The sequence below is a fragment of the Sparus aurata genome, chromosome 23 (assembly GCF_900880675.1).
Source record: "Sparus aurata chromosome 23, fSpaAur1.1, whole genome shotgun sequence".
Classification (NCBI taxonomy): Eukaryota; Metazoa; Chordata; class Actinopteri; order Spariformes; family Sparidae; genus Sparus; species Sparus aurata.
The window spans coordinates 23,402,740-23,428,646 of record NC_044209.1 but is presented as its reverse complement, the minus strand read 5'-3'; the positions used below and the strand labels follow the sequence as shown (position 1 = coordinate 23,428,646).

Below are 25,907 nucleotides of genomic sequence, written 5' to 3'. Positions count from 1 at the left end.
AATATGAACCCTGCCAGAATTTAACTCTGTGAGTAAATGCTGTATACTTCACTTAGCCCGTCAGTGCTTTGTTGTTGTCAAGTAAGTGGCACAATTGACTTAAGATCACACAAAACTGCTTACTCTCATTATAACGTAATCAATACTCAATTACCAGTGAAGTAATGTGGGACCTCTGGGCCTATAACCCTTTCTCCTCCACCTAGAACCCCTCACCCCTCTTTTGATTAATGGCCTCATGGATTTTCAAATAAATCTGGCAAATCAGGATTAAATCCAGGAGATTTATCTTGTTTTGTGCTCCAATAAAGTGACGGGGTACACCGGCTGCTTTTAGGTACGTAAATCTGAAACACAGGCTGATGTAAAAACTGTTCTCAGTGAAGTTGTTCAGCAAACCTGTATCTCAAAACAGAGCCCTCTGTCTGATTTACAGTCACAATAGGCACTTTAATATTCCCCGACATTATTTATAGATCAAACGTCTTAAGTCTGTTGTTTTTCAGTGGCTTCGACGGTGTTATACATCGACAGCATCCGACCCGTCAATACTTCTGATCTCCAGTTTCCATTAAATCACAGCAAATGCAAAATGCGAAGAAATTTATTCATCAAAGATCCACGATCCGGGATTGTGGAAAAACACTGACGTCATGCAAAATGTACAAAAAATAAAAAGGTTAAGAACAATGATTGTCTGGCATTAATTAGTTAGTTCTAAAAACATGACAATAACAATGTTGCATTATTTCCTCTCGTCTAGATATATCAAACACAACTACTCTGACAAGTATTTAGATACATGAAATAATTTCAACAACAGTCTTTAATGACGAAACCTGAGCTGGAAGCGATGCAGATAAGTAAGAGATAAGGCGAGTGGCTATTTTTATAACCCTACGGTAAGACCAACAGTGCAAAAGTGCAGTAGGAGCATAAAGTTGATGATTAACGATGAGAACGTCTAGTGTTCTGTGTGCAGAGAACAATCTAGGCCCTATTGAGAACTATAGTATAATGTTCAAAAGTTGCATTAAGGCAGCTCAGTTTCAGTTGTGGCATTAACCTGTATGTGACTGTTATCCACATTTCCTATGACCAGCAGTGCATTACACTAAAAACAGATTTTTAAAATGAACCCCTGTAAAATGAGAGATGCAGGGTTTGTTTTCTCTGGCGGCCTTACTTCCTCCCACAGTGTCTCCGGTCTAACAGAACAATCGGAGCTGACACAGAAATGTTTTCCTTCTAATATTCCTGCAGATCTGCGGAGAAGTTCTGCATCCTCTCCACCACGAAGAAGCAGAGTGTTCCGGTGAAGCCCAGGAGGACCATCAGCAGGAGCTGCCACATCAGCAGGAGGTAACCGCTGTAGAAGAACGCCACCGCTGCGAAAATAGACTGACGGGGGGAAAATAGGTGTTATTTTGCTGTGATAAAAATGTCTTCTCCGACACTGAACAGCTAACCCGACTTCACCGCTGCTTTTCAAACTACATATCTCAGCAGTGCAGTTTACTAAACCCTCCAGCAAACATTGAGAGTCCAACGCCCTGTTTTGGCTTCATGTGCTGCGGCCGTCGGCAGCTAGTCAATCACGAGATAGCCACGCCCTGTGAGACTACTTAACTCTAAATGGGACCATAATTACTAAATAAGCATCGTGCTGTATTGAAGAAGACTTGAAACGAATGACTGAAACCATAAACTGGTGAAAAATCCAAATGTTCACTGAAGAAATTATTCAAGTGAGATGTAAAGCAGGCTAATTTTCTCATAAGCTTACGTATAATCAGACTTATTTATGCAACCAGTAGAGTCGCCCCCTGCAGGTCACTAAAAACAATGCAGGTTTCAGGCACTTCCACACTGGCTTCACTTTTCAGACCCGAAAGCTATGTCCATATTTTGCACGGTCAGTGGTTTTAGCGTTGGCTTACCCTAAATAGCTACAGCTGATCAAGTTCAGGCGACAAAACAGAATATAGGCTAGAAAGTTCATTCCAGCTCTTAGCCTGAACAAGTTCTCTATCTGAGTGGACAGTATCTCATCACATGAATGCCTCACTAGGGGAACCAAGACAATCAAATATATAAATAATATACATTTCTCCCTTTTTATTGCTGATATTTTCTGAAAGGACAACACAGGACTTGAACAGATATGTGAGCTGTAGCCACAATCCCCCAATTTCTAAGGTTTATTTCTTCTAAGAGACCAATTTGGCCTCAAAACAAAACGGGAGATTAAGCAGCGAATGCGACTCTTGTTCTTTTCCATTTTAATGGGGCTTCAGGTGAATTTATTTCATACCTGACTAGACAACATTTTAACCCAGCTTTGCTCGGCTCCGCTAACAACGTCTGAGAATTGGCAGCTCGGGATTACCTGGATGAATTTGAAGATGGCGAAAGCGGGCGTGCTTTGTTCAGCATAGACATGGCCTAAAATGCTGTAGAGCTGCGTGTTGAAGCAGCTGTCCCCGAGTCCGAGCAGGAAGCTGCACAGCAGGGCGATGGATACACTGAGAGAGACAACGGAGATCTCGTTAAAGCGGAACGGAATCGTGACTAGCCTTCCGCGTGTTCACTCCCCCTTTCGTTGTTGAATTGTTACCTCGGAGTTAGATACGGATTCTTTAGGGTGTTGGTGTCAAAGACGACGGGGGCGTCGTTCGGGATGTTGAGGAAGATCAGGTAGAAGGCGACGAAGTGGACGACCATTCCCAGGAAGACCACGGAGGTCCGTCTGAAGCGACTGTTCTTACACATCAGTCCGAACAAGCCTCCACCTGATGAGAAAGCACATGGTAATGAATTCAGTTACCTCAAGTGAACTTCAGATCACCCGAACACACTCCGATCGAGGGACTTCAACTCACCCACGATTTCTCCAACGCCTACCACGATCCCAGAGATCCCAATCAAGCCTTTGGCTGCTTCTCCGAACTCTGAAGTCGCTCCGATACACGTCCCATACACTCCGCTGTAGAACGATAGCTCCAGGCCTGCAGAACAAGGAGTTCACGCTGTAGCTTCAAGCCCAACTGGAGGCTAACACACTTACAATATTAATGCGATCTCCGTTCGACTTACCGCTGTACGCCATGCAGGGACTCAGGAGCAGTATAGTTTTATCCTTCACAAGTCGCAGGATGGTTTCTGAACAGGAGGAAACACAATGCACTCATTTGAATTGCTAATAAAAATACCTTTTATATTCCAAACACTTACTTACATCTGGATTGAGCGCAGATAAAAATGCAAAAAGGCCTCATTACCCTCTGACAATGCAGATAGAAGATGGGAAAATCTCAATAAGCCAAAAAGCCACATTTAAATGCAGGCGGAAAAAACACCCAGGAGAGGATTTCACTCAGGCAGTTAAGGGAAGTTCAACTTTAAAAAAAAAAAAAAGAAAGAAAGAAAGAAAAGAAATCCCAGCAGCCTGGTTGCCCTTCTTGACATGAATCAGCGTGCGTTTTTTCGATAAACCCGAAAACCTTTAAGGCAGGTGTACACAAGTTTACATGCGCACAAGATAGAAGCGAGACAGAGAGCGATCTGATCATCCCGACAACTCCGGGCCGCACTGACGGCGGGCGCGAGAGCAGCAGAGTCTCCTGTTGACAAAGAGAGATATGATCTGAAATAAAAGTCGAGCACAGGCGGTTTTCGTGTACTCGGTTGTAATGCTACGAGAGTTTTATCCAGGCGAAAGCAATTTTCACTTGAAGGAGAACAAAACTGCCTGCTTGTTTCAGGCAGCGAGCGGCGAAGTGTGAACAACTACAGGTGACCCGCAGCATGCCAAACAACTGGGAGAGAAAACGAATCTAACACTCATTTCTGGAAGATCTTGAGTGCCTTTTTCTGTCTTTTCTATACTGAATGTGAAAAATGTGTTCCTCAGATGACACGGATTCACACTCCGAGGAAAACGCGCAAGCAGCACAGTCTGCCAGTCGGGCCAGTACTTCGGTTCAGATTCTAATGTGATCCCAGAGGAGGAAGCTTTGTGACTGTGGTGACCCCGAGACATTTCGTCTAACACCACCTGCAGGTTTAGTGGTTCACACAGCATCACCATTAGCTGAAATGTGTCAGGAGCTGTTGGGTGGATCGCTGCGAAATTTGGTGCCAGTTTGGTGCGACGTTTCCATCATCCTCACGTGTACTTTGTGTTTTTCTTGTTGGCAAATGTTAACATGGTAAGATGCTAAGAGCCTCCAGAATAGATGGAGACTCTCAGACCCAAAATCCACACTGCTAATCGTCATTGCACACCCCCAAATCCAAAGGTTGGTGAGCGAATCATTGTATTTTTGTGAGGTAAAGATGCTCTTTTAATGTGCACGATCCCTAATTATTAATTCATTTTCATAATCTAAGCACAGCAGGCAGAGACAAACTTGAAGAACTGTCAAACTGTCCAACTATTTTGTTCCCCTGCTCGTATTCTTGCTCGCCTCTCAGGTCGGCACACACTGCGACATGTGTTTGCTTTTGACCCTCCAAAGGAACAAAGTTTGGGCGACCCTGCTTTATACAAACATGTGGTGAACTTTGCTCCACCCTCGATTCACCCTCGACTGAGCCTTTGGATGTCCCTCTCATACCAAATCACTTTTTTTACCCCGTCTCAAATCCAAAATAAGAGTTTGTTTACAATATACAAAGAAAACATAATATTTACGTTATTATCATTCAATATATTGTCCTGTATTATATTTGTACAGGATTGTATGAGTTGTTTCAATAGTCTGTGTCAGAAAATGATAAGCAAATTCTTACTTATTTACATTTCACACAGTTCCGACCTTTTTTGTAACAGAGGTTTCATATTGTTTTAGCAGCAGTATGCAAGGAAATCAACAAACTTTAAATGTTCTGCTAAAAGGAAATAATACAATACATGTGATACATCATCTGAATTTCATTGATAGTTTAACTAAAATGTGTTCTGCTGTGACTTTACATAATTCTTTTTTTTTCCCATTGTCTTCCCAGCACTCAATTTATTTTAACCTCTCCCAGCTGAGAGCAGAACCTTCATTTGCTTTCGTGCATTGCATCACGGGAGAACAATGTGCCACCTACAGCACGCTCGCAAATCGATTGTATTTAGTATGCATGCTGTGTGGCTGGAGCATAATTCAATTTGTCACTTTTCCAGTGTGAACACAATGAAAAAAAAAAAAAAAAAAAACTGCCAAGAATGAGTATGGATTAGGGAGACACTATTAGTCTCGTTACTACCTGAGGTTAATTAGATAAACGAGCAAAAAAATAGGCAAATTCATGAGCAAAATTCCAAGATTTACTTCGGCGGAGCAGGTGATACACAGTCTGGTGATCCAAGAGCGCTGACAAAAAAAAAAAAAAAAAAAAACTTACGGAATTCTGTCTTGGCATCCTGCACGGCGGTGTTCGCTCTGTGCTTGTACCTGAACAACAGAAAAGCAAATCGATTTCAACTTCCTCAAAGCCGAAGTTAATCAATAGAAATACTCTGCGCACACAAACAATAATAATATCACTTCCTTCCAGGGAAGAACAGGTGAAGTAATTTACAAATCAGAGAGACTTTAGCTGCACAAAAAGATCGCTGTAAATCCCAGCGCACTGTGGGAAAAAAGCGTGTTTTTTTTTTTTTTTTTCCTGGGTAAATGACGGCTCCCTGCAGGTTTCCTTGTTATGCTGTTGGAATCATGCAGACAGTCAAACTCAGCCAATACGCGGGGATCAAATACCTGCGCCTCTGAGATACCAAAACAGTTTGTAAACACAATCTGCTGCCAGGAAAAACAGACAGAAACCGGCTGAGAGGAAAAGGATTGAGCGGTCTCACGAGATGTGTGCATGATCTAATTTCAGTCTCATCGCTCATTACCCAATTTTTGTTACCGTCCTCACTGGCCCTGTCATTTTTCCAGGACCTTTTTCGGGTCGCCACTCGCGCCCGCCATATCTTCCATTTTTCTCCATCGTGTGATTTGAGCCGCTTGACGTCAGAGAAAAAATTGAAAGATGTCTGAAATAAAGGTCGAGGGTCTCTAACGGCTGTCGCTCTCGCTCTCAACGAATCTGCCTGATCGCACCCTCCTCGTGCAAAAGTGCGATGATGAGGCTCGGCCGTCGAAAATCTCAGTGATCTGGAGAAAAACGGTCAGCGTCGATTTTTGTCTAAGTTCTAACACTCAGAAACCCCTCGAGAAAATTCAAGGTAAAATTCAAAGCAATCATTTCTGAGGTGGTTCGGTCAAAAGGTAAAATAATCCAGTTTTTTTTTTTGGCACATTCGCTCTAACAGCCCTCACAAAAAAATAAAAGTTGATTCAAGTTTGCTGGTAGAAGGGTTATTTGGATATTTAGCAGCAACCACAGTCTACTATCTCACATTTTATGCTTCACTAGAGGTTCATACCTTACGTTTCCTTTTTCAGTTGTGGGTTTAGACATTTTTACATATTCTGGGTGGCTTTCGTGAGGCTGCGGTCAAAAGCGTACACATAAGTATCTAAAAAAAGATATTTATTTACATCATCCGAGTTGAGAGCAGCGCCTGGCCTTCCTCTTCGGAGAGCATCTCCTCGTCGTGATGGCTCTTTCTCAACACCAGGAAGCTGAGCGTGCCGAGCACGGAGGCGACCATCAGGGACAGAAAAATGTTTTTCCTGCTGCCGTCTGAGAGAGGAAGATTAAAATAAACCGCTTAATTAAAATACACAAGATACATTAACAGCATTAAGCCGGAGTGAATTCAGAAGAACCAAGCAGTCCCGTAATCCTCTTGATATTTTGCTTTTCATCATCACGCCGGATTTTTGCTTATTGTGCTCATGACAGCTCTTAATGAAGTCGAACCCCACCTGATATCTCTGTTCGTCCATTCCAGTCAAAGTAAATGTAAAGATTGCCAAACAGCATGCTGTAAACAGGAGGAAAATGGGGTCAGTCACGGGAGCATATGACAGTAACACACGACAGTGTCCATTGCTGCAGCACCTCTATTCACCCTCTGTCCGCTGGCTCTGTTTGACTGACAGCTATCGCTACCCCTGCTAACATCGATGCTACTGCTAATTTATGCGAGTGGCGCTGATACTGCCAGAGAGGAAGTCTGGTTACAATGGTAATTACTACGTATGACGATTAACTATGCCCCCATTCGTTATTTCCGAGAGAAGGTTGATGGTAGACGGGAAGAAAAGCCGACTCGAGGGGGAGGCTTAAAATCCCAACTCGAGGTCGATTTAGAATTTGCTCCGGAGCTTTCATAATTACGAATTTGCTGTGTGATCCAGTATGTCAAAAATAGGCACCCTTTGAATTCATACTCAAATCACAAGAGTAATCGCTAACTGCTGCGAACTGTAGCTGCCATTAGCTCAGTTAGCCGTGCAGCTAGTGGTCCGGACTGGGAGCTTGGAGACCCAGCAGAGTGTTGGTGTTTACACAACTGGCACAGGAGCTTTGGACCAGAGCCGAGATGGGCTAGCTGGTTAGCATGTTAACCTCAGTAGATACCTCTTCAACAGCAGTCATCATGTCAAAACTGTTATTTCTTCACGTTCTACCAACACGTTTGGTTTCAGTCTAACAGCTGATTGTATTGCATTGCCTGTGGAGGTTTGTTTTGTCCAGCACATTTCATGTCAATCAGAGCTCTGGTGAAGGACTCCGGGGCTTTCTCAGTTTTTGACCTTTAATTAAGAGCGCCCATTAGGTCAATCACTGTCTAAGCACTCGCTATACACGTCTGTCCGTAATGTCATCAGAGAAATCGCGTTTGACGGACAGCAGAAGCAAACGAGGAGGACTTTTCGGAGGTCGGATCAAACGCCAGCTCTCTAAACACGATAATCTGCATCTCTGCCTCTGAGAGTGCTTCTTTTATTTTTTTTTCTTAAAGCTGTTTATTTGCCTTTCATGGCGAACAGTGCCCTGCTTTGAAAAAAAAACTAAAAAACTGCGGTCTATTTCTGCCTTTGAATAGATTTTCACCTAAGCTTAAAAAATGTAGATGAGCAATTAGGTTCCCCCAAAGTCTCAGTGCGGGATAACGGGGGGGGTTATTTCTGAAAAATAACTGCGCTCCCTGTGTGTGTTTGCGTGCTGGGAGGAAGTGACTCGGAGTTTACCGGGGCAGGGATCACCGCTGCAGAGTCAGATTAGCATTGCCCTGTTGTGAGCTTTGGCGCAGGTGACAGCCAGTACAATTATTATACAAAAATCAATTTGCATATTTTAAACAAACACAAACGAGTTGTCCGAAGCCAAGCGCGCGAGAACGGCGAGAGATGAAAAGGCCAAAACGCTCACCTGCAGAACTCTGTTGTGAGAGGCTTCGGTGTTGTTATCTTTTGATGGATGACAATTTGTTTTTCTTTTTTTTTTTTTTTTTTTTTTAATAAAGCACACGGTAATATCCTGTCAGGCTAAAAATACAGATCGGGTCGTGTTTTGGCTGCTGAGGCGCAATTATATCCGACATCAACCGCAATGGTTGCATCAAAGAAAAAGAGAAAACAAGCAGGAAAAACACGGTCAGGAATCGTGTTTTACGCACTGAGTGGAACGACTGGAAGAGTATAACCTTGGTCTGGTGCCGATTAGGAGGATTTTTTTTTTACATTCTCGAATTTAATTTTACTCACTAAAGGTCAGAGTTAAATTATTCTTGGAGTATTAAAAAAGCGGTGCGGATTAATGAACCTTTAAATCTTAAATGAAGCAGTGCACGGAGGGGACGGTTTTGGGGGGCTGGATCTATCACAGCTGAACTGACTGCAGGACCGGAGTCTGTTAGTAGTGTCGGCAGCTGCGCACCTGCACTGTAGGAGGCCCCAGAACACTCCCGTGTTCCTGTTGATGGTGGAAGCCTCTGAGTTTTCCACCAGAAAGTGTCCTTGAGCTGTCCAGAGCACTGTGGGAAAGTGAGTGAGAGAGGTGATTTGAGGGGGGGGAGAGAGAATTAACCAGTCAGTTAATTGGCTGCACGAAGTGAGAAATGATCTTTCTGTGTGAGCAGCTCTGGGACGAGATCAAAATTCATCACATCGCAGCGACTTGATGCTGCATTAGAAACAGCCAGCGGAAGCTCATCATCAGAGGCCCGTTTTCTCAGCGTTTCCACTCACATCTCCGGGACGGCTCAAAGTGCCGCAGACTATTTACAGACACCGCTCCTAAACCATTTAAGGTCTAATTTGGGATGTAACGTTTATGCGCGTCAGCACGACCCAGTCATGATAATCCCTGTACGCATGATTAAAAATTATTTGGATGTGAACACAAAAACTGAGGTTGCAAAGGCTGCGAAGAGCAACAGAGTGGAAGTATTTATGTGCCTCAGTCTCTTGAGCTATTGTCTGCACACTGTTTCTGCTCCAAAACCTGTAAGCTAACACTGAAACAAAAAGTTGATGAATCAATTAGTTAACCAACAGGAAATTATTGTTCTTATAAACTGTTTTTAATAATGTAATACTTATTTCTGACATTTTTCAAGCATAAATTCCAAATATTTTCCTGGTTTCAACCTTTAAAACGTGAGGATTTGATGCTTTTCTTTGTTCTGTATGCCAGTGCTTGGGGTTTTGGAGCATTGGATGGACAAAACAAGACATTTGAAGACTTCATAATGAGTATTTTCATCCGATTTAATACTCAAAATTGATTAATTTGAAAACGAAAGAGACAGATTGATCCATTATGAAAATTCTGTATTTGCAACCGTAGTCTAAGCAAAACAAATCTAATGACACTCCACATGTCCTGTCAAACTGTAGACACAGTCGAACTAATATTGGAAAATAGAATAACTCAATTAAAGGGCAACTCTGCCAATTTTACACAATAAAGTGTGTTTACAGGTCTAAGGGAGTACTACTGCACATGTGGAGAAAGTTCTGTATGAAGCCTTTTGTAACTCCACAGGAAGTTAGTTGCATTGTGGGTAATGTAGGCGCCAGGTTTTGAAAGGAAGAACAACACGTGGTTGGGTCTGATTTGCAATTTGCTCAGATTTGGGAATTTGCCTGGAAACTGTTACAGTATTGTCACACACAGCCTATCACCTCCTCCTGAGGTTATCTCAAAATTAGAGCTGCACAATAAATTAAATCAGATTGCAATTATTTTGGCGGATATTGCAATTACGATGTGATTCGTGGTTAGTGGGAGTGATCATTTTTGTATCATCTTCACTGAAGCCTGTTGAAACCATGATGATGCGACATTTGTTGGAGTCTGTATAAACAAACATGTTTTCTTACATCTGGATCTGCATCTCTGCAGCACGACAGCACTTCACTATAATGCTGTTTTGTCACATACTTAACATAACATAATCCTGCAAGTGCAAACATATAAAAACAATTCGACGCCTGATGTCACAGTAGAATTCATGCGAGGGGGAACTCACTGGCTGCTCCGATGCCGATCAGCACAGAGGTGAGGTAAAAGGCCCATGTTGAAGGGATGATGAACACGGCGATGTAGCCACTGGACAGAAACATTTAGAACAGCAGTGAACAACAAGCCTCAGCTGCAGCAGCATCCTGTATGTAATCACCATGACCATGGTTACCTGTAAAGCAGGCCACTGAAAAACATGGTCATTTTCGGTCCAATTACAGTAACGACTGTTGGCGCAAGTAAATTGGAGAACGAAAACACCCCATAGATGATGCCCAGACTGTAAAAGAGGCAAAGTAAATTATTATTATTACAGCTGTAAGATTTATTTCCTCCATCCTGAGCTGTGAACTCGCTCGACCTACCTGTTGTACCCACTTCCACTGAAAGTACCATTCTGCAGGCTTTTCACCACAGTTTGCTGAAAGTAAGATAAAGCATAAAACTCTGTGAGGCACATGGTCAGACCGGACAGCGTGGCTCATAATTAGGTCCTCAAGTCATTCATCAGGTTTGATAATTACACTGACCATTGAAGAAAACTGGAAGCACGAGATGCGCCTGACTAGCTGCTCTGATTGGCCCGTTTCCTACCCATTACGCATCTTCTCACAAAATGTGCGCCAAGAAAAGCACAAATTTATTTTTGACTTAGCAATTCTTCAGAAAGTATTACACAAATACATAAAAGTGGAGATGTGATGATGTCAACATTGGATCCATACAAATTCGGCTAATGCCAATTAGACATCTGCAGCTGGATTGTTGGATGAATTTTTTATGACGAAATGTCCGCCAAAAAAAGCACAATTTAATTTTTATTCGCCAATTCTTCTGTATAAATTATATAAACACACAAAAGTGGAAATTAAATGGTGATTACAATAACTCCATAACAATTCGGCTGTGTTGTTATATAATTATAATTATGATAACACATAACATATTCTAGATGTGTTTAATAGCAGCATGGGATAATCTTTGATTTTTTAATGACAACACGTCCGCCAAAAAGAGCACAATTTAATTTGTATTCGGTTATTCTTCTGTATAAACTACACAAACACACCAAAAAGGAAATGAAACGATGATAACATTAACTCTACAAGAATTCGGCTGTGTTGTTATATGATTATAATGACATATGACAGATACTAGATGTGTGTAACAGCAGCATGGGATTATCTTTACATTTTGTATGACATGTCTGCCCAAAATAAAAAGCACAATTTAATTTTTATTCGCTAATTCTTCTGTAAAAAATAGACAAACACACAAAAGTTGTAATGAAATCACGATAACATTAATTCCGTAAGAATTCGGCTATGTTCTTATATAATTATAATAACATGACAGATGCCAAATGTGTTTAACAGCCGCATGGGATTATCTTTAAATTTTCTAATTATTTCCACAGAGCTGAGAGGCGGGAAATCTTTCAATCCATTAAAAAACAATACTACAAAAACAAAGATATGACTCACAGTCTTATGAATGACTGCTATGAGGTCACAGAGTCAAACCTACCTCAATGTTCCCACAGGTGGTGAAGGCGGTAAAAATGAACAGAAAGCCCAAACCCAGAATCACAACGTTGAAACTCCTTCTGTCAGCCATGGCTTCGTTTGTCCTGCTCGTCCTCACAAAACACACCTCACATTTAAAGTTGCGCTGAGCTGCAAAAAAAAAAGTCTAGGAGAGAGTCCCGCACGGATCCATGAAACAGTCGGACAGATCCATCACAACAAAGTTGACTTTTCTAACAGTTCGGTTCCAGTTCGAGGCGCAGACAGTGAAGGACACACACACATACACACACACACACAGTAGTCCTGTTATGAGGCCACTTCCCTCCTGTCACACCACGCACGCATGACTACTTGTGACTTTTATTAGAACTAATTTTTTTTCGGTCTTTCCTTTCTCTTCTTCGATTTCTCCGTCATGGTTGTCTTCCCGCAGCTTCTGCTTCTTCTTCTTCTTCTCCTCCTGTTAATTTGGGCCCATCAGGCTTGTGCTGCCTTCCAGAGGTAACCCGGAGGATCTTTCTCCCATGAACAGGGAGAACCGTCCTCTGGCAAAGAGGGATGACGTCACCGAGGACGGATGAGGTCACTCACTCGCTGTTTTATTGTTTGTTGTGTCTGTTTGGGTTTATATTTCATGACCAAGCACAAAGGGCCCATAATAGCACAAGCCTGAAGGGCTAGAATGTAACTAAGTACTTTTACTCAAGTACTGTCAGATAGAAATATGAGGTTTGTACTTTTTGTTTGTATTTCCTTTTTATGCAACTTTACACTTATACTCCACCACATCTTAGAGGTCAGTGCCGTGTTTTACTCCACTACATTTGACAGCTTCAGTTACTAGTTACTTTTCAGATTACTTTTTTTCCCCCATTGAAAACCACGTGTCCAAATTTGGTGATTTTGAGTAAGAATTGTTGTATTGTATGTATTTGTTCTCTCTTTGTACTTCTCATGTTTTCTATTGCATATGATCTGTGGTTGGTATAAGTCACATCTCTTTGTATATCATCTTTATTCCGCTTTAGGTGCATGTATGTTTTTACCTACAACTCCCTATTTACTTCTCTTTTAAACTTGAAACTGTTTGCAGTTTGTTGTTCCCAAATTCCGAATCGAAGAAGGGGGAATTAATCTTTCAGGTTTTTGGCACCAGCTGCATGGAACAATCTACAGACTGAACTTAAACTTGTCACACTGTACCACTGAACAGCTTTCAAACTGTGGTGCATCAATTGAGTCCAGGTTGTGTGTGTGCAAATGTTTTCTCTCATTATTTTTTCTGTTCATTCGTTGTTGTAACTCTGTGTTGCTGCCATTCTTGGTCAGGTCTCCCTTGATAAAGAGATCTGTGGCGTCAGTGGAGCTAACCTGGTTAAATAAAGGCTAAAAACACATTTCTTTATTATAAAAGTCGATAAAAGTTGTCACTGTTGTTGATGTAGAGTTGGAATCTTTGTAACCTAGGTTTAGAAAAGTTCCATATAAATAAAGTTTATCACCATTAAGTTATAAATGCTTAAAAATTTATGAAATCTAAACATTGTTTTTCATGTCATACGTTCACATGAGCAGAATTTCCAGTTTATATATAAAGAATGTAAATTCTTGTAATTTTCCAAATAGATATAAAAAAAAAAACAGTAAAAACCAAGCTGTTAACACTTAGACTACGTTTATGTAAGTGAGGTTTTGAATACAGGACTTGTGCTCATGGTGGAGTTGAGTTAATGGCTCTTATGCTGTAGTGTTGATGCTTTACTTTGCTAAATGATCTGATGCATCCTCCACAACTGCGTCCCTGCAGCTCCCGTAGGGTGAAAAGAACCTTAAAACCATGGTGAAGATAGGAAACGCACACCAAATGAACAGCATCATGTGTTGTACTTTAAAGCAGTAGGCCAAGGAGAGTTAAAAGTCACTCTTCATTTTCAAGCCATCAGAAAGAGCTGAGTGGTTCAGATGTGAGTCCATCAGCGTGGAGAAACTCTGCTGAAACTGGGCAACCTGCATTTTGCTAATGTTTTTAGGGCTATTAATCTTTTTTTCTGGCCTAAATTTCAGATTCACACAATTAGGTAAGTGGAACTGGCTGAGTTAAGTAATTTCCCAAATTATTCTAATGCCAATAAAATGGAGCCCTCTGCTGACATAGACTCAAAGATAGCTATAAAGAAGGCTATTTGTCCTTAAAAATGACTAAAGGGAGATCTATCATGTCCGTCACAGTCTGGGTGTTGATGGTTTGACAGGTTTTAGAGGGGGGAGAGGTACATTTTAATTTGCCATGGTTGGAGATGTTCCTTTTCTTTTCTTTTCTTTTTTTTCTTTTACTTTGTTTCAAATAGTCAGCAAACAGTGACAACATGGATAGAAATAAAACATTGAGAGAGAAAGACCAGAGCCACTGACAAACAGAATAATATGACGTAAAGAAACAAATTCAACAAAAGAATAAGAAAATGAAAAGAGATTACGATGCATGAGTTAAAAAAAAATAATTTGAAAAAGGAAAATCTAAAAGTATCACACATATTGCAGAAATCTATAGTTTTTACTGCTTTTGTCTTTTGTGCAAAAGAGATGGTAGATGTGTGTTTCTCCATTTCCTTCATAAGCATTTGGAGACGTTTCATAGAATTCAATAGTTGGCGATAATGCATCATCTTAAACTCCCACCGTCAAAAGATATAAAGGAAGAAGAAAAGCGAGCCAATAGCCTCTGAGTAAAGTGCCACCTCTCGGTGCCTGCTTCTGCTGCCACAACAACAGAGAAGCTGGACGGAGTGAGAGTAGTACCAACCGCTCACTTCCGGGTTTGCACAAATTCCCGTATATGGTAACATCGCACGGCCTGAGTTTTCAATGATTGCAGTGAAGATACTGCCCTTGCCCCAGAGTTGTGTGACTAACTTATATTGACACATTATTTCTTTGAATACAATTTAAGTCTTTTGGTATCAATAACAACTTAATTTGCAGTGACTTCAGTTAGTTTCATTGACGCATGCGCGTTTCAATTCTGTCTTCCCTTCCCCCGGCTAACTGAAACTACAGATGTTTTAACGTCGTGACGGTAAGCATTTTTAATACCTATTATACCATTCATAAAACATGTAGTTATTTTACTTCTTTCTGGGCTGGCATGTACGTCTGAGCGTGACTTTCATCACTGTCGACTTTCTCTTCCTGAATATCAGAGCTCATCCCGCTGTCTGTAGTCTCTTTGCCACAACCTACAACAGATTGTACACAATCATCATGGCGACCCAGGATGGTGGGTACTGAGAAAATGCAGCAGTATTTCCTTCATATCTTTACATTGAGCCGTGACACTGTTAATCAAATGTCACTTGTTTGTTATTGGCATGTTAATATATGACCATAGCTTTGCGGTGTGGTGTAAATTTACGTTTCTACGTTACGTTATTCTCTAAATGTGGTGTGGCTAGCTAACGTGAACGAAAGCTAACATCAGTCAAATTTAGCTTGATCTGTGGAGGACTGGAGCTTCTGGTGAATATTTAACCGGTGTCAGGTTCGAGTCGGTTGAATGTCGCTGCTAAGGAGCTAACTGGTTAACTGTTAGGTTATGAATGGTAACGACTAACGTACCAACGTACAGTATGTTGCGTTCACGGCACCCAGTTTGGGACCCAGTAAGGCCAGGCGTGTTAACCTACAAGATTCTGTGTTTTGCGAGGACATGTTTCCGTCTGAAAATAACGTCTGTCCAGGGTCAAACGAGGTTAACTCGGATATATCACTTAAAATTGAAACACAAGTAAGAACAGCTGCCTGTATAAAAAATTCAGCGATGGAAAGAGCTAGAAAAACCACGAGACAGAGAAGGGGGGGTGACGGTAAAAAGCGAAACTAGACTTTATGACATTGTTTATGGCGTTAACTCATAGTAATGTGGGGACGTGTGGGGAATCCCATACAACGTAGACATCATTTATACTATAATATTTTTTTTTTAAAAGTTGCTTTCAAAATAAACAACCTACCCAATGTCTTTTAAGTGAGGCTCTAGAATTAAAATACTTGGGACATTTTAAAATAAATAAAAAAACTTACTTACTACCTGGAAATTGTCTAAAATTAAAAGAGATGTAATTTGTTAGATTTCAAATGTGATTTGTCTCCAGATCATTTCAGTATTTGTATTGTAGGATCTTTATTGTTGTGTCGTTCTCTGCTGCGTGTCTCGTCGTAGGGCTGTGATAATGTTTTGTTAATTTGCTCGTCTCGCTGCTTGCAGGCAGGAATGTGGATCAGTTTCACTGTACCGGACGGACGTAACTTGACTTTGTTCTGCCGTATTTCATTGGGGGTTACGAAACAAAAGGAGAGCAGATAGGAGCCCTAGAAACACAGATATCAGCCTCGCATAATCTGAGTGACACTGTTTAAACACAATTATAGCAAGTCACAACTGATGATTGGATCAGTTGTCAATTATTCGATTGATTTCCAACTAATTTGATAGCTTATTATTCGCTTAGGTCATTTTACCCGAGTTAAAAAGTCCAGATTCTTTGAGTCCAGCTTCTTAAATGAGAGTGTTTTCTGGTTTCTTTACTCGTTTGTTACAGTAAACTGAATATCTTTGTGTTTAGAACAAAACAGGACTTGGATTTGAGGACATCATCTTATGGAGAAAATAATCAACAAATGACTTGACAGTGAAAAAAATAGTTAATTGAAGCCCTAATGTTATTAATCTCTGTGGTATATTGGACCTGCCAGGTGTGTATTTCTGAATATTTGAGTCCACGCTGTAAAACCATGGGATATATTCCTCTGAGAGCGAACAGCTTCCTACTAAGCAGCTACATAAAGTTTAATTTCATTGATCTAAATGGATGTCCTTTCATGCTCTTCCAGGAAGTGAGGAAGTCATAATGGAAACCGAGGCAAAGCCAAAAGAAGCTGAACCGCTAGTTGAAGATGCAGAAGCTACGTCTCACACAGATGCAGGAGACACCACAACTCAGGACTCTAGTATTAGCAATGGGGACGACGCCGACGACGACGACAAGGAGATGGTGGACTTGAAGATTATCTGGAACAAGAATAAATATGACCTGAAAATTCCTGTTGATAGCACCGGAGCCAAACTAAAAGAGAGCATCCATTCTCTCACTGGTGAGCGCGAGTAGTAGTTCGCCTTTAGCTCAGCGTTTCGGCGGCTCAACGACGTAAACCTGTAATAAACGTTGTTTCTTTGTCTTCCGAGGTCTTCCACCGGCAATGCAGAAAGTGATGTACAAAGGACTGCTTCCAGAGGACAAGACGCTACGTGAGATAAAGATTACAAACGGTGCAAAAATAATGGTGGTTGGCTCTACAATAAATGATGTATTAGCTGTGAATACACCCAAAGAGGTCATTCAGCAGGAGGTGAAAGCCGAAGAGAACAAGAAAGAGCCTTTATGCAGGCAAAAGGTGAGATTAACGACATTTCTGCAGAATCGAGTGAAATATGAATAGAGTGCTGTGATTTTAAAACGTGCACTGTCATTCCAGCAACACAGGAAAGTTTTGGATAAAGGTAAACCAGACGACATAATGCCAGCTATTAAAGGAACAAAGGTGAGAGGAGATGAAGGGGAGACGATCCTTATTTTTCTGTTTGTCTTGCACCGAGTGCCGCCGAAGCCCCGAGGCTGTTCTTCGTTTGATAAATGTTGACTTAACTGTCTTGTTCCACTAACAGGAACGATTACCAACAGTGCCTTTATCCGGAATGTTTAACAAGTCCGGAGGAAAAGTTAGACTCACATTCAAACTGGAGCAAGATCAGTTGTGGATCGGAACAAAGGGTGAGATTACAGCCGGCCTCGCTTCGCTGAAACCGCTGCGACGCAAACGCACAGATGATTAAATGTTCTTTGTTTTGTGTTTGTGGTTTTTTTTTCTTTACAGAGAGAACGGAGAAAGTCCCTATGGGCTCCATTAAAAACGTAGTGTCCGAACCCATCGAAGACCATGAGGACTATCACATGATGGTAACTGTTCTTGCCGCTGCCTGCATCTCACACTCATCCATATCATGAAAAGTCCTGACACAGAATGCCCCGAGGCTGACGCAAACATATACGTACGCAGAAGGGGGAGTTACAAGATCATTGTTACAGCTTTGTTGCAATTGATTCCACTAAACTAAGTGGCTATAAAAGATACTCTGTTGGAGGGGGGAGTGCAGGTTGAGCTGTCCAGTGAAGTCACTGTAGTGCGCGTCCATCAGAGTGATGGGGCCATCGTGTGCTGTTTGGTGCTCTGCAGCGGAGCGGGAAATGTCAACGCTCTCTCTAGATTAACCTTTCTGTCTCGAGGCACTTCTGTTCTTCACTGTCAGTGAAAATAGAAGTTCCCAGAACAAGGAACTTAATTGAATGGGGTTGTCTCATGGATATCAAGATCTGTTTTCAGTTTCATAACAGCAGCCATACAAGTAATGTAAAGGTTAGGAGAGTATCTGCTGTTACATATATTTCTTGTAACGTGAACTTGAAGTGAACATGTGGAGAAAAGAAACCTGGTAATTAAAATTTAGTACGAACTCAGGGTGAGCATTATTTTAAACCCTGAAACCAGAAACCTCAAGTACAGGCATTAAGCATCTGCGCATATTGTTTTCAGGATAGGCGACAATTATGAATGACGTATTTTCGTTTCCTCCCTGGAGCTGTCCAAAAAAAAACGACATTATCTTCGGCATTCAGTCTGCTAAGCAGACCAGTAGCATGCTAACAGCTGTCGTAGCGTATAAAACTTACCCGTGACTCATAGGTTAGCAACAGCCTTGAAAATGCCACATTAATTGATTGACAGAAAACGCTGTGCTAAATTCAGAGATGTGGTGCATCGTTTATGTTTTTGTGTTGGGTTAAGTCGGCGATGTTCAAACTTTGTGCTCGGTGCGCACCAAAGAGCAAGCAGAAATCTCAAGGCACGGCTGTGTTCATATCCGTGTATAATCGGCTCTTCAACACGTGATATCAAATCACTCTGCTAATGTTTATTTTTATCTACTGATACCAAATAACATTTGCTAAGCAACTGGATTACTCATGAAATATTTATTAACAAAGGGAATCAAAAATTAATTTGAAAATGTGTAAACTTGAATAAAAGCAGAAACACGCAAACTTAAACCAGACAGTTAGAAACGTTAGAAAAGACGTGAGAAAACAATTAAAATATTTGAACAATTACTTTAATTGTAGTGAAAACTGAGACAACTTGATAGTGAATGTTGAGAACCAGGAGATATTTGTCAGCCATCCAAGCTGGACACCCAGACAAACCTGCTCGTCTGGTTAATGTACACAAAGCGGCAGTATAATGTGTGGATTTGCAAAAAAAAAACCCAAAAAAGTTAATCATGAGATTTAAAATCTAAGCGACCGTGTGAGTAGACATTTGAAAGAACGTCCAGATTTTCCTCCCTCCTTGTTGTTTACTACCACCTCCCACTGACTGAACATGTAGGTGAGATCGAGCTGTGTAGCCAATAAAGATGTGTGGGAGTTTATTGCCTGAGCGGTTCAGCTGTGTTTCATGTTATGGATCCCAGAATGTACACCGGACTGAAAGTCTGTTTATCTGAGTCAGTGTGTTGTCACGCCTGAAGTGGTGAACAGTGGAAGTACAATGACTTTGTGCTTTTTTTAATGTTTTGGCCCAAAGCATGTTCCTGCATCACTGAGGAGTTGATCATGTATGAGGAATAGATGGAAGACGGGATGAGGAAGATTTCAAATGTCAGTGGGCAGGGAGCGTATTGTTCTAAAATAGCATCCCGGTCATTGATATTAGTGATCCATCCTGTTTACCCTCACTTCTTAAGGGGAAGCGAAAAAACTTGATGTTTTATAGGAGTGAGCAGCAGCACCGGTGAATATGAAGGTCACATTTTTTTATTTTTTATTCCAGACTGGCTTTTGGAATGATTAAGTGGGCTGTAATATACTGCGGAAGAGGTCTTTTTTCACTGAAAGGTCTTACAAGAGGCAATATATTACACACAGTATACACAGTGATCAGTCTTTGAATGTTGAACTATTGAATAACTTTATTTTTATTCCATCTGATCATATTTTGAAAGGTTAAATGTTATTTAATACCTACATATGTCATGTTGCATCCACACCCATTTGTTGGTATTTGGTATTTACGTGAACTGTAAAATAATTAAATGTGTTTTCTCTTTTTTTTGTTGTTGTTGTTGTAGGCTTTTCAGTTGGGTCCGACGGAAGCGTCTCAGTATTGGGTCTACTGGGTGCCTGCACAGTTTGTCGATGCAATCAAAGACACAGTCCTTGGAAAATGGCAGTATTTCTAATGTGCCTCTTTTTTTCGATGATGAACTGGGATTGAGAAGAGGAGCCAGGTAATGAAAAATAATGAAACTGGAGTCAGCAGTGAGGCTTAAGGAGCGTCTTATTGGAATATATTGGAAGGAAACAGACGGATGCCTGTGGACTAATCATATTGTTTTTAGGTTAAAAGTGCACTATGTGGCAGCATAACATTTCTCAGCCCTGTTGATCATTCAAGGTTTGCAGCAAATCCGAGAGAAAATGATGAAACAATTGTACAGAAATTGCTAACACTTTTCTTCAGTTATTCTTAAAGAAATAAAACTTATTTAATGAAATGATTTCACTGTGCTGTTGTTGTTTGTCTCCACTCAAACTTAACTTCACACTTAACTTTTGATTAACTTTATGTTGAAGTTTGCACATTTTGGCTTGGCAGGTCTTCCAGCGCTGTAGTTTCAGGTCCTGCCACAAATTATTGATTCGATTAAGATCCAGAATCGGACACCCCAGGACTTTGAACATCTGTCTAGCGAAGAAATAAAACTTCCAAGTAGCAGTTTCCTTGCTGACTGCAGCATATTTCCCCCCATAATTTCTCTGTATTTATCTTTAAGCCTATCAGGCCGGCTCTGATCTATAGTGTTTGGCTTATGTTAAACATAACTTTGAGTATTATGACCAGAGTGCTTGATCTTGGTGGCAGACCATAGAGCTGGATTCTACTTTGTTTCAGTGTATCGCGCATGGAGTGCTTGATCCAGCACAATGCCACAAATGATAAACATAAATGTTTTGTTTCCGAAACAGCCTTATTTCCCTGGTCATTACTGGGGTGATAGAAATGGAAAGTATTTTCATGCATCTACGTGTGACTTGCAGGGTTTATTGGAATTTTAATGCAAGAGAGTAAGACGGATAAAAGCTTTGTAATTAAAAAAAAATTAAAGCAAGGTCAAAAGCTGCTTCTGTTCATCTACTTTTTAATTAGCAGTGCAACCTGCCCGTTCATGTTGTTGTAATGAAAGCTTTTTTTCTGAATAGCGTTCATCAACAGGGTTTTACCATTAATTCAACATCAGCCATCCCTAAATTTGTAGTTCACACCACAATTTAGATTTAAATTGCTAAAACTGATTATGAATAAAACAATGCAATTACATTTTCTGATAATAGTAATAATACATTTGTGAAAACAAGTGAAAGAACCTACAGACTTAAAAAAAAAACAAAACAAGTATAAACTTTCACTGAAGAAAAAAAAGATTTCACCAGTTCTCGAGTCATAAACACAAGAGAAAAAAAAACATAGGACACAATTTATTTCAGGAGAAAAAACACTTTTTTTAAAATGCACTTGAAACTTTTTTTTCAGACATGAAATTATTTTACTCTTTGAAAGCAGGAAATATAATATTTTCCGAAGATGTTTTTCTCAGAAATAAAAACATTCTTGTGAAAATCTTTTTGTTCTGAAAGACAGTTTTTTTTTTCTTGGTCAAAAAAAAATTGGATTTTGGATCACCTAAATAAATAAAGAATGCTTTTTTTTTAAAAAGCTCTTTTTCAGACATGAAATTATTTTTTCATGAAAAAAATAGGTCAGACCTACAAAATGGATCACCAAACTAAAGAAATAAAGACAAAAAATGTTCAGGTGAAAGAAAAGCTTTTGTTCAGGAAAAAATAAACTTTTTTTTTTTCAATTATTTTTTCTTAGAAAAATGTCTTTCATTTTTTTCACATGTTCATACTATTCACAGATGAAAAAAAAAAAATAAACTTCTAACCAGTTCTCAAGTCATCACCACAGGAGAGAAAAAGTAACCACATGAAAAACTTTTTTTCAGCTATGAAATTATTTTTTCATTACATAAAAAAATTGGATCACTCTCTCAAGAGTTTCACATAGGGTTGGGCCTGCAAAGTGGATAAATAAACTAAATACTAAACTAACAAAGGTGCTGTATAAATGTTTCTATTTGTGCTTGTGTCTGTTTCAATATGAGTGTGTGTGTGTGTGTGTGTGTGTGTGATTGGTTGCAGGTGTGTTTGAGTGATTGAAGGTTGTCCAGGGAGCTGATTGGTTCCTGCCTCGCAGCCAGGAGTTTAAAGGCCGGCTCCGGAGTTTTTTCATGTTGCGCCAGGGTTTCCCCTAGGCCCTTGTTGTTATTTTTCATTTTTTTCACATATTCATATTTTTCACAGATGAACAGATCATGCTGATCACCAAAAAAAATAAATACTAAACAAAACAAAAAAAAAATTGGGAGAAAACATTTTTTTTCAGGATAAGTTTTTTTAAAAGCATGTGAAAACCTTTTTTTTTCCAGACATGAAATTACGTTATCTTCTGAAAGGAAGAAAAAGGGGTCTTATGAAAATATCTTTTTCACAGATGAAATAACAAAACTTCTCAAGTCATTAACACAAGAGAGAAAATAATTTTAGCGTGAAAAAAATGTTTTGGGGGAGAAAAAAATTCAAGAGAAACATGTTTTTGAAATCATATAAACCCTTTTTTTCAGACAAAGCAAGAAAAAGTAAAATCCTTTTTAAAAAAAATACCTTCTCCTCAGGGGATGCTTTTACTTTGAAAGATTCCACACCGGAAGAAAAGCTGTTGCTGTCTAAAAGACACGCCCACAACTTCCGGATTGATTAAACGTTTGGCGGGACGCGGGTAGCTCCTTCCTCAGCCCTGTAGGAGCCGGAAGGATCAGTGCTGGGAGACAGCACAGGTCGGTCATGTTGAAAACAACCGGAGAGAGGAAACGGTCGCCGCCCGTCAAAGTGCTGTCCGGTCAGCTGAGGACGGCGGAGCGGAGCGGGACAGCCGACTGCGGAGATGCGTTCACGGTCAGGCTGCGGGGCGGCCGCTCTCTGCTGGCCTCTCTGGTGTGGATGCAGGGGACGGTGCTGGAGCTGCAGCTGGACAGGAACACCGTCCTGCTGATGGACGAGACCGGGACGTTTGCTGTCCAGGGTGTCAACAACATCCCCAAAGGAAAACCATGTTTGTCCCAAGGTGAGTTAATCAGAATGAAGCTTGTTCCTGATCAGTGAAGAAGTCTTAATGAGAACTTCTCAGGTGTGATACAGCCACCTTTAATCTGTGGAGGACTGTCAGAAATAAATATGTCCATTAGTTACCATAAATGTAGGCATTCATTCATTTAAGTTGATATATTTTTCTTAATTTGCTACTATTCATTTACCTTTTGTTAATTTCCCAGTTTCTTTACTTCCGTAAATAAATTTAGATTTTATTGATTAATTTACTCATTTTTTAAATGTATTGCCTTAACTATGTATTACTGTATTTATTTCTGAATGGTTGCCTTATTCATTTTAACACCTATTTATTTCTACACACTTATTTCTGTTTCCTTTTACATTCATGCTCTATATTACAAAATGACTAAAGACAAGGCCCACTGTTTGTCAAATAGTCTCAGTCATTGTTTGTGAATATGCACAACAAGGCTGCAACTAATTATGATATTCATTACTGTATAATCTTGTCAGTTGTTAATTGATTCATTATTTAGTAATCACGTCCTTGCAGCTCTAACACTTTTAGTGTCTCATCTTTGTCACTGAGGAACTTAAAGCTGTTCAAACTAAGTAGTCTGCAGCCATCATTAATGTCATTATTTACACCTGTGTTGTGTATGACAAGAAATAAAGTCTGCTGTGAGAGTCTGTTCAGGCTTTTGCACAAAACACTGCAAATTCATAACCTTAGAATCTGATTGTAGTTTTAAGAAATAAAAGCAGTTTTTATATAACGATAATCTCTTATTGATCCTCCAGAGGGATAATATCAGGTTACAGCATTTCAAGGACAGAATGAGCAAAGATAACTAGAGAAATGTGAATGTGTGGTGACGTGATCATTCATTCTGGGCTTATTTACATGAAAATCTACCCCAACCAGCCCCGAGTATGACGAATGTGTGTTCCCAAAGCAGGAGCGTTAGGCCTCAAAATAATGACTGCACATGAATATCTTCCTCTGACAAACAGTCACGTCCCCCCCCCCCGAATGTGTTGTCACTGAACAATCGACCACCTGCTGCTGTTTTTTTTACAGGCACATATGTCATGGTGATGGGTGTCATCCAGGCCGTCTCCCCGGAGCCAGTCATCCGTGCCGTGAAGATGGCAGACCTCTCCGAGCTCGCCGCGCTTCACAGACGGATGTGGAAGCTGGAGGTGGAGGAGCTGCAGCGGCTGCTGGCCTGAATGCAGAGAGCTGCCGGTGGAAACGCTGCATCCGCCTGGCAGCAGGACGACCCGCTCCTGTCACGCGTGTCCGGCTGGGTTTGCACTGTTCCAACTGATTCTTGACAAATGGGAAAAAACTATGTCGCAGGACTGAGCAGCAGCAGCAGCGGCACAATCTCCGAGGGTGTCAGGCTTGTGACCGGGAGGCGTGATGCAAGAGTGACAAAGACTCTGACACGAGGAAACAGTATTTACACTGTGATGTGTGACGCTTGAATAACACAAGTTATTTCCCATGTGGCTCCTGCTCCTACAGAAGTGGAGCTGCTGGCCTCACTACCGGATTTATAAATGTGTTTATTCCGTCGTGTCTGCAGTGCTTTGCCTCGGGACAATCCCTAACGCACAATGAAAACATAAGTTATCCGGCTAAAGACATTATCTCTCCAACCACCGTACTTAAAGGGCCAGTTCACAACAAACTAAGAAAACATTTTCCTCTCTTCTGTTGTGCAATTTATGAAAGCGCAAACAAAGAAGATCTCAACAGCAGTGTCTCTTTCCAGAAATGATGACCTGGTTATGTTTTCTTTCCCCGTCAACACACAGAGGGAAACATGTTCGTCATGAGCATGAATCTCGTGACACGGAAAGAAAACTGAAAACAGCTCACGACAAGGTCCGTGGATGATCTTTAATAACCAGTTCATGACATCTGTAAAGAGACAGTGTTGTCTAATCCTAACCCCATTATATTATATTATAGAGAAGTCAGACGTCTTAAAAACTCAACAACTCACACCAGAGTAATCTAGATGGATAAATAACGTCGCAGGTAAGAGGAAAAATATGTATTTCTTGATTCATGGGTGTATTGACGCTTTAAATTATCAACACTAGAATTGAAATTTTTGTGCTCGGTGAGGAAAAATATCTTGTATTTTAACTGTGGAAAATTTCTTGTCAGAATCATTTCTGTAATAACTTGAATATAAGATGTGGGATTGTTTTATAAATATTAAAGATTCAGGTTTTCAAGCACTCTGACTACTTTTCTCTACTAAAAACTGAACTATTACAATCCTAAAGGAAGTTAGTCTGTGTGTGAATTTATGTCCAAGAGGGAAATATTGGACTTTTTTTTACTCAAAAGGCAACAAAGATTTTAAATTTAAGTTTGTAAGATCTCAAATATTACAAATAAAACTACCAAACTGTGTGTAAAAGTAGCTTCACCTCCTGCTTCAGTAAGAATATAACATATAGAATAACAATTTTTTTTTTCTGCATTGAGTACTTTTAGTACACTTTTAAAAACACCTTTAAAGTGTTTTATTACTGCATTTAATGAAGGAACAGTTCTAAATCCCTTCCCCGGTAACAGAAGTGTAATAAA

General features: G+C 40.4%; 3 protein-coding genes across 5 annotated transcripts; 2 read left to right on the top strand and 1 right to left on the bottom strand.

Annotated features, from left to right (window-relative positions):
- Nucleotides 1–586: 586 nt before the first annotated feature.
- Nucleotides 587–12,504, bottom strand: LOC115576396 (UNC93-like protein MFSD11). The gene is made up of 13 exons (XM_030408992.1): nt 11,950–12,504; nt 10,788–10,843; nt 10,595–10,702; nt 10,430–10,509; nt 8,833–8,929; nt 6,873–6,931; nt 6,543–6,687; nt 5,398–5,447; nt 3,097–3,162; nt 2,883–3,008; nt 2,618–2,792; nt 2,390–2,525; nt 587–1,401 (listed from the first exon to the last, which is right to left on the bottom strand). Exons 1-13 carry the CDS (start codon nt 12,037–12,039, stop codon nt 1,249–1,251), a joined length of 1,341 nt encoding a protein of 446 aa, XP_030264852.1. The 5' UTR covers nt 12,040–12,504; the 3' UTR covers nt 587–1,248.
- Nucleotides 12,505–14,917: 2,413 nt separating this feature from the next.
- Nucleotides 14,918–20,622, top strand: ubfd1 (ubiquitin family domain containing 1). 3 transcript variants are annotated; one of them, XM_030408993.1, is made up of 8 exons: nt 14,976–15,027; nt 15,152–15,228; nt 16,842–17,102; nt 17,194–17,402; nt 17,484–17,549; nt 17,674–17,779; nt 17,883–17,965; nt 20,194–20,622. In XM_030408993.1, the coding sequence occupies exons 2-8, from the start codon at nt 15,213–15,215 to the stop codon at nt 20,302–20,304; spliced, it is 852 nt and encodes a 283-aa protein (XP_030264853.1). In that variant the 5' UTR covers nt 14,976–15,027; nt 15,152–15,212; the 3' UTR covers nt 20,305–20,622. The 3 variants fall into 3 exon arrangements, with proteins under 3 accessions (XP_030264854.1, XP_030264853.1, XP_030264855.1); XM_030408994.1 differs by lacking the exon at nt 15,152–15,228 and having other exon boundaries at nt 14,918–15,027; XM_030408995.1 differs by lacking the exons at nt 14,976–15,027; nt 15,152–15,228 and adding an exon at nt 16,545–16,703.
- A 2,295-nt stretch (nt 20,623–22,917) lies between these two features.
- On the top strand, nt 22,918–25,552 carry rmi2 (RecQ mediated genome instability 2). The gene is made up of 2 exons (XM_030408222.1): nt 22,918–23,309; nt 24,378–25,552. The coding sequence occupies exons 1-2, from the start codon at nt 23,030–23,032 to the stop codon at nt 24,527–24,529; spliced, it is 432 nt and encodes a 143-aa protein (XP_030264082.1). The 5' UTR covers nt 22,918–23,029; the 3' UTR covers nt 24,530–25,552.
- The last annotated feature ends 355 nt before the right edge of the window (nt 25,553–25,907 follow it).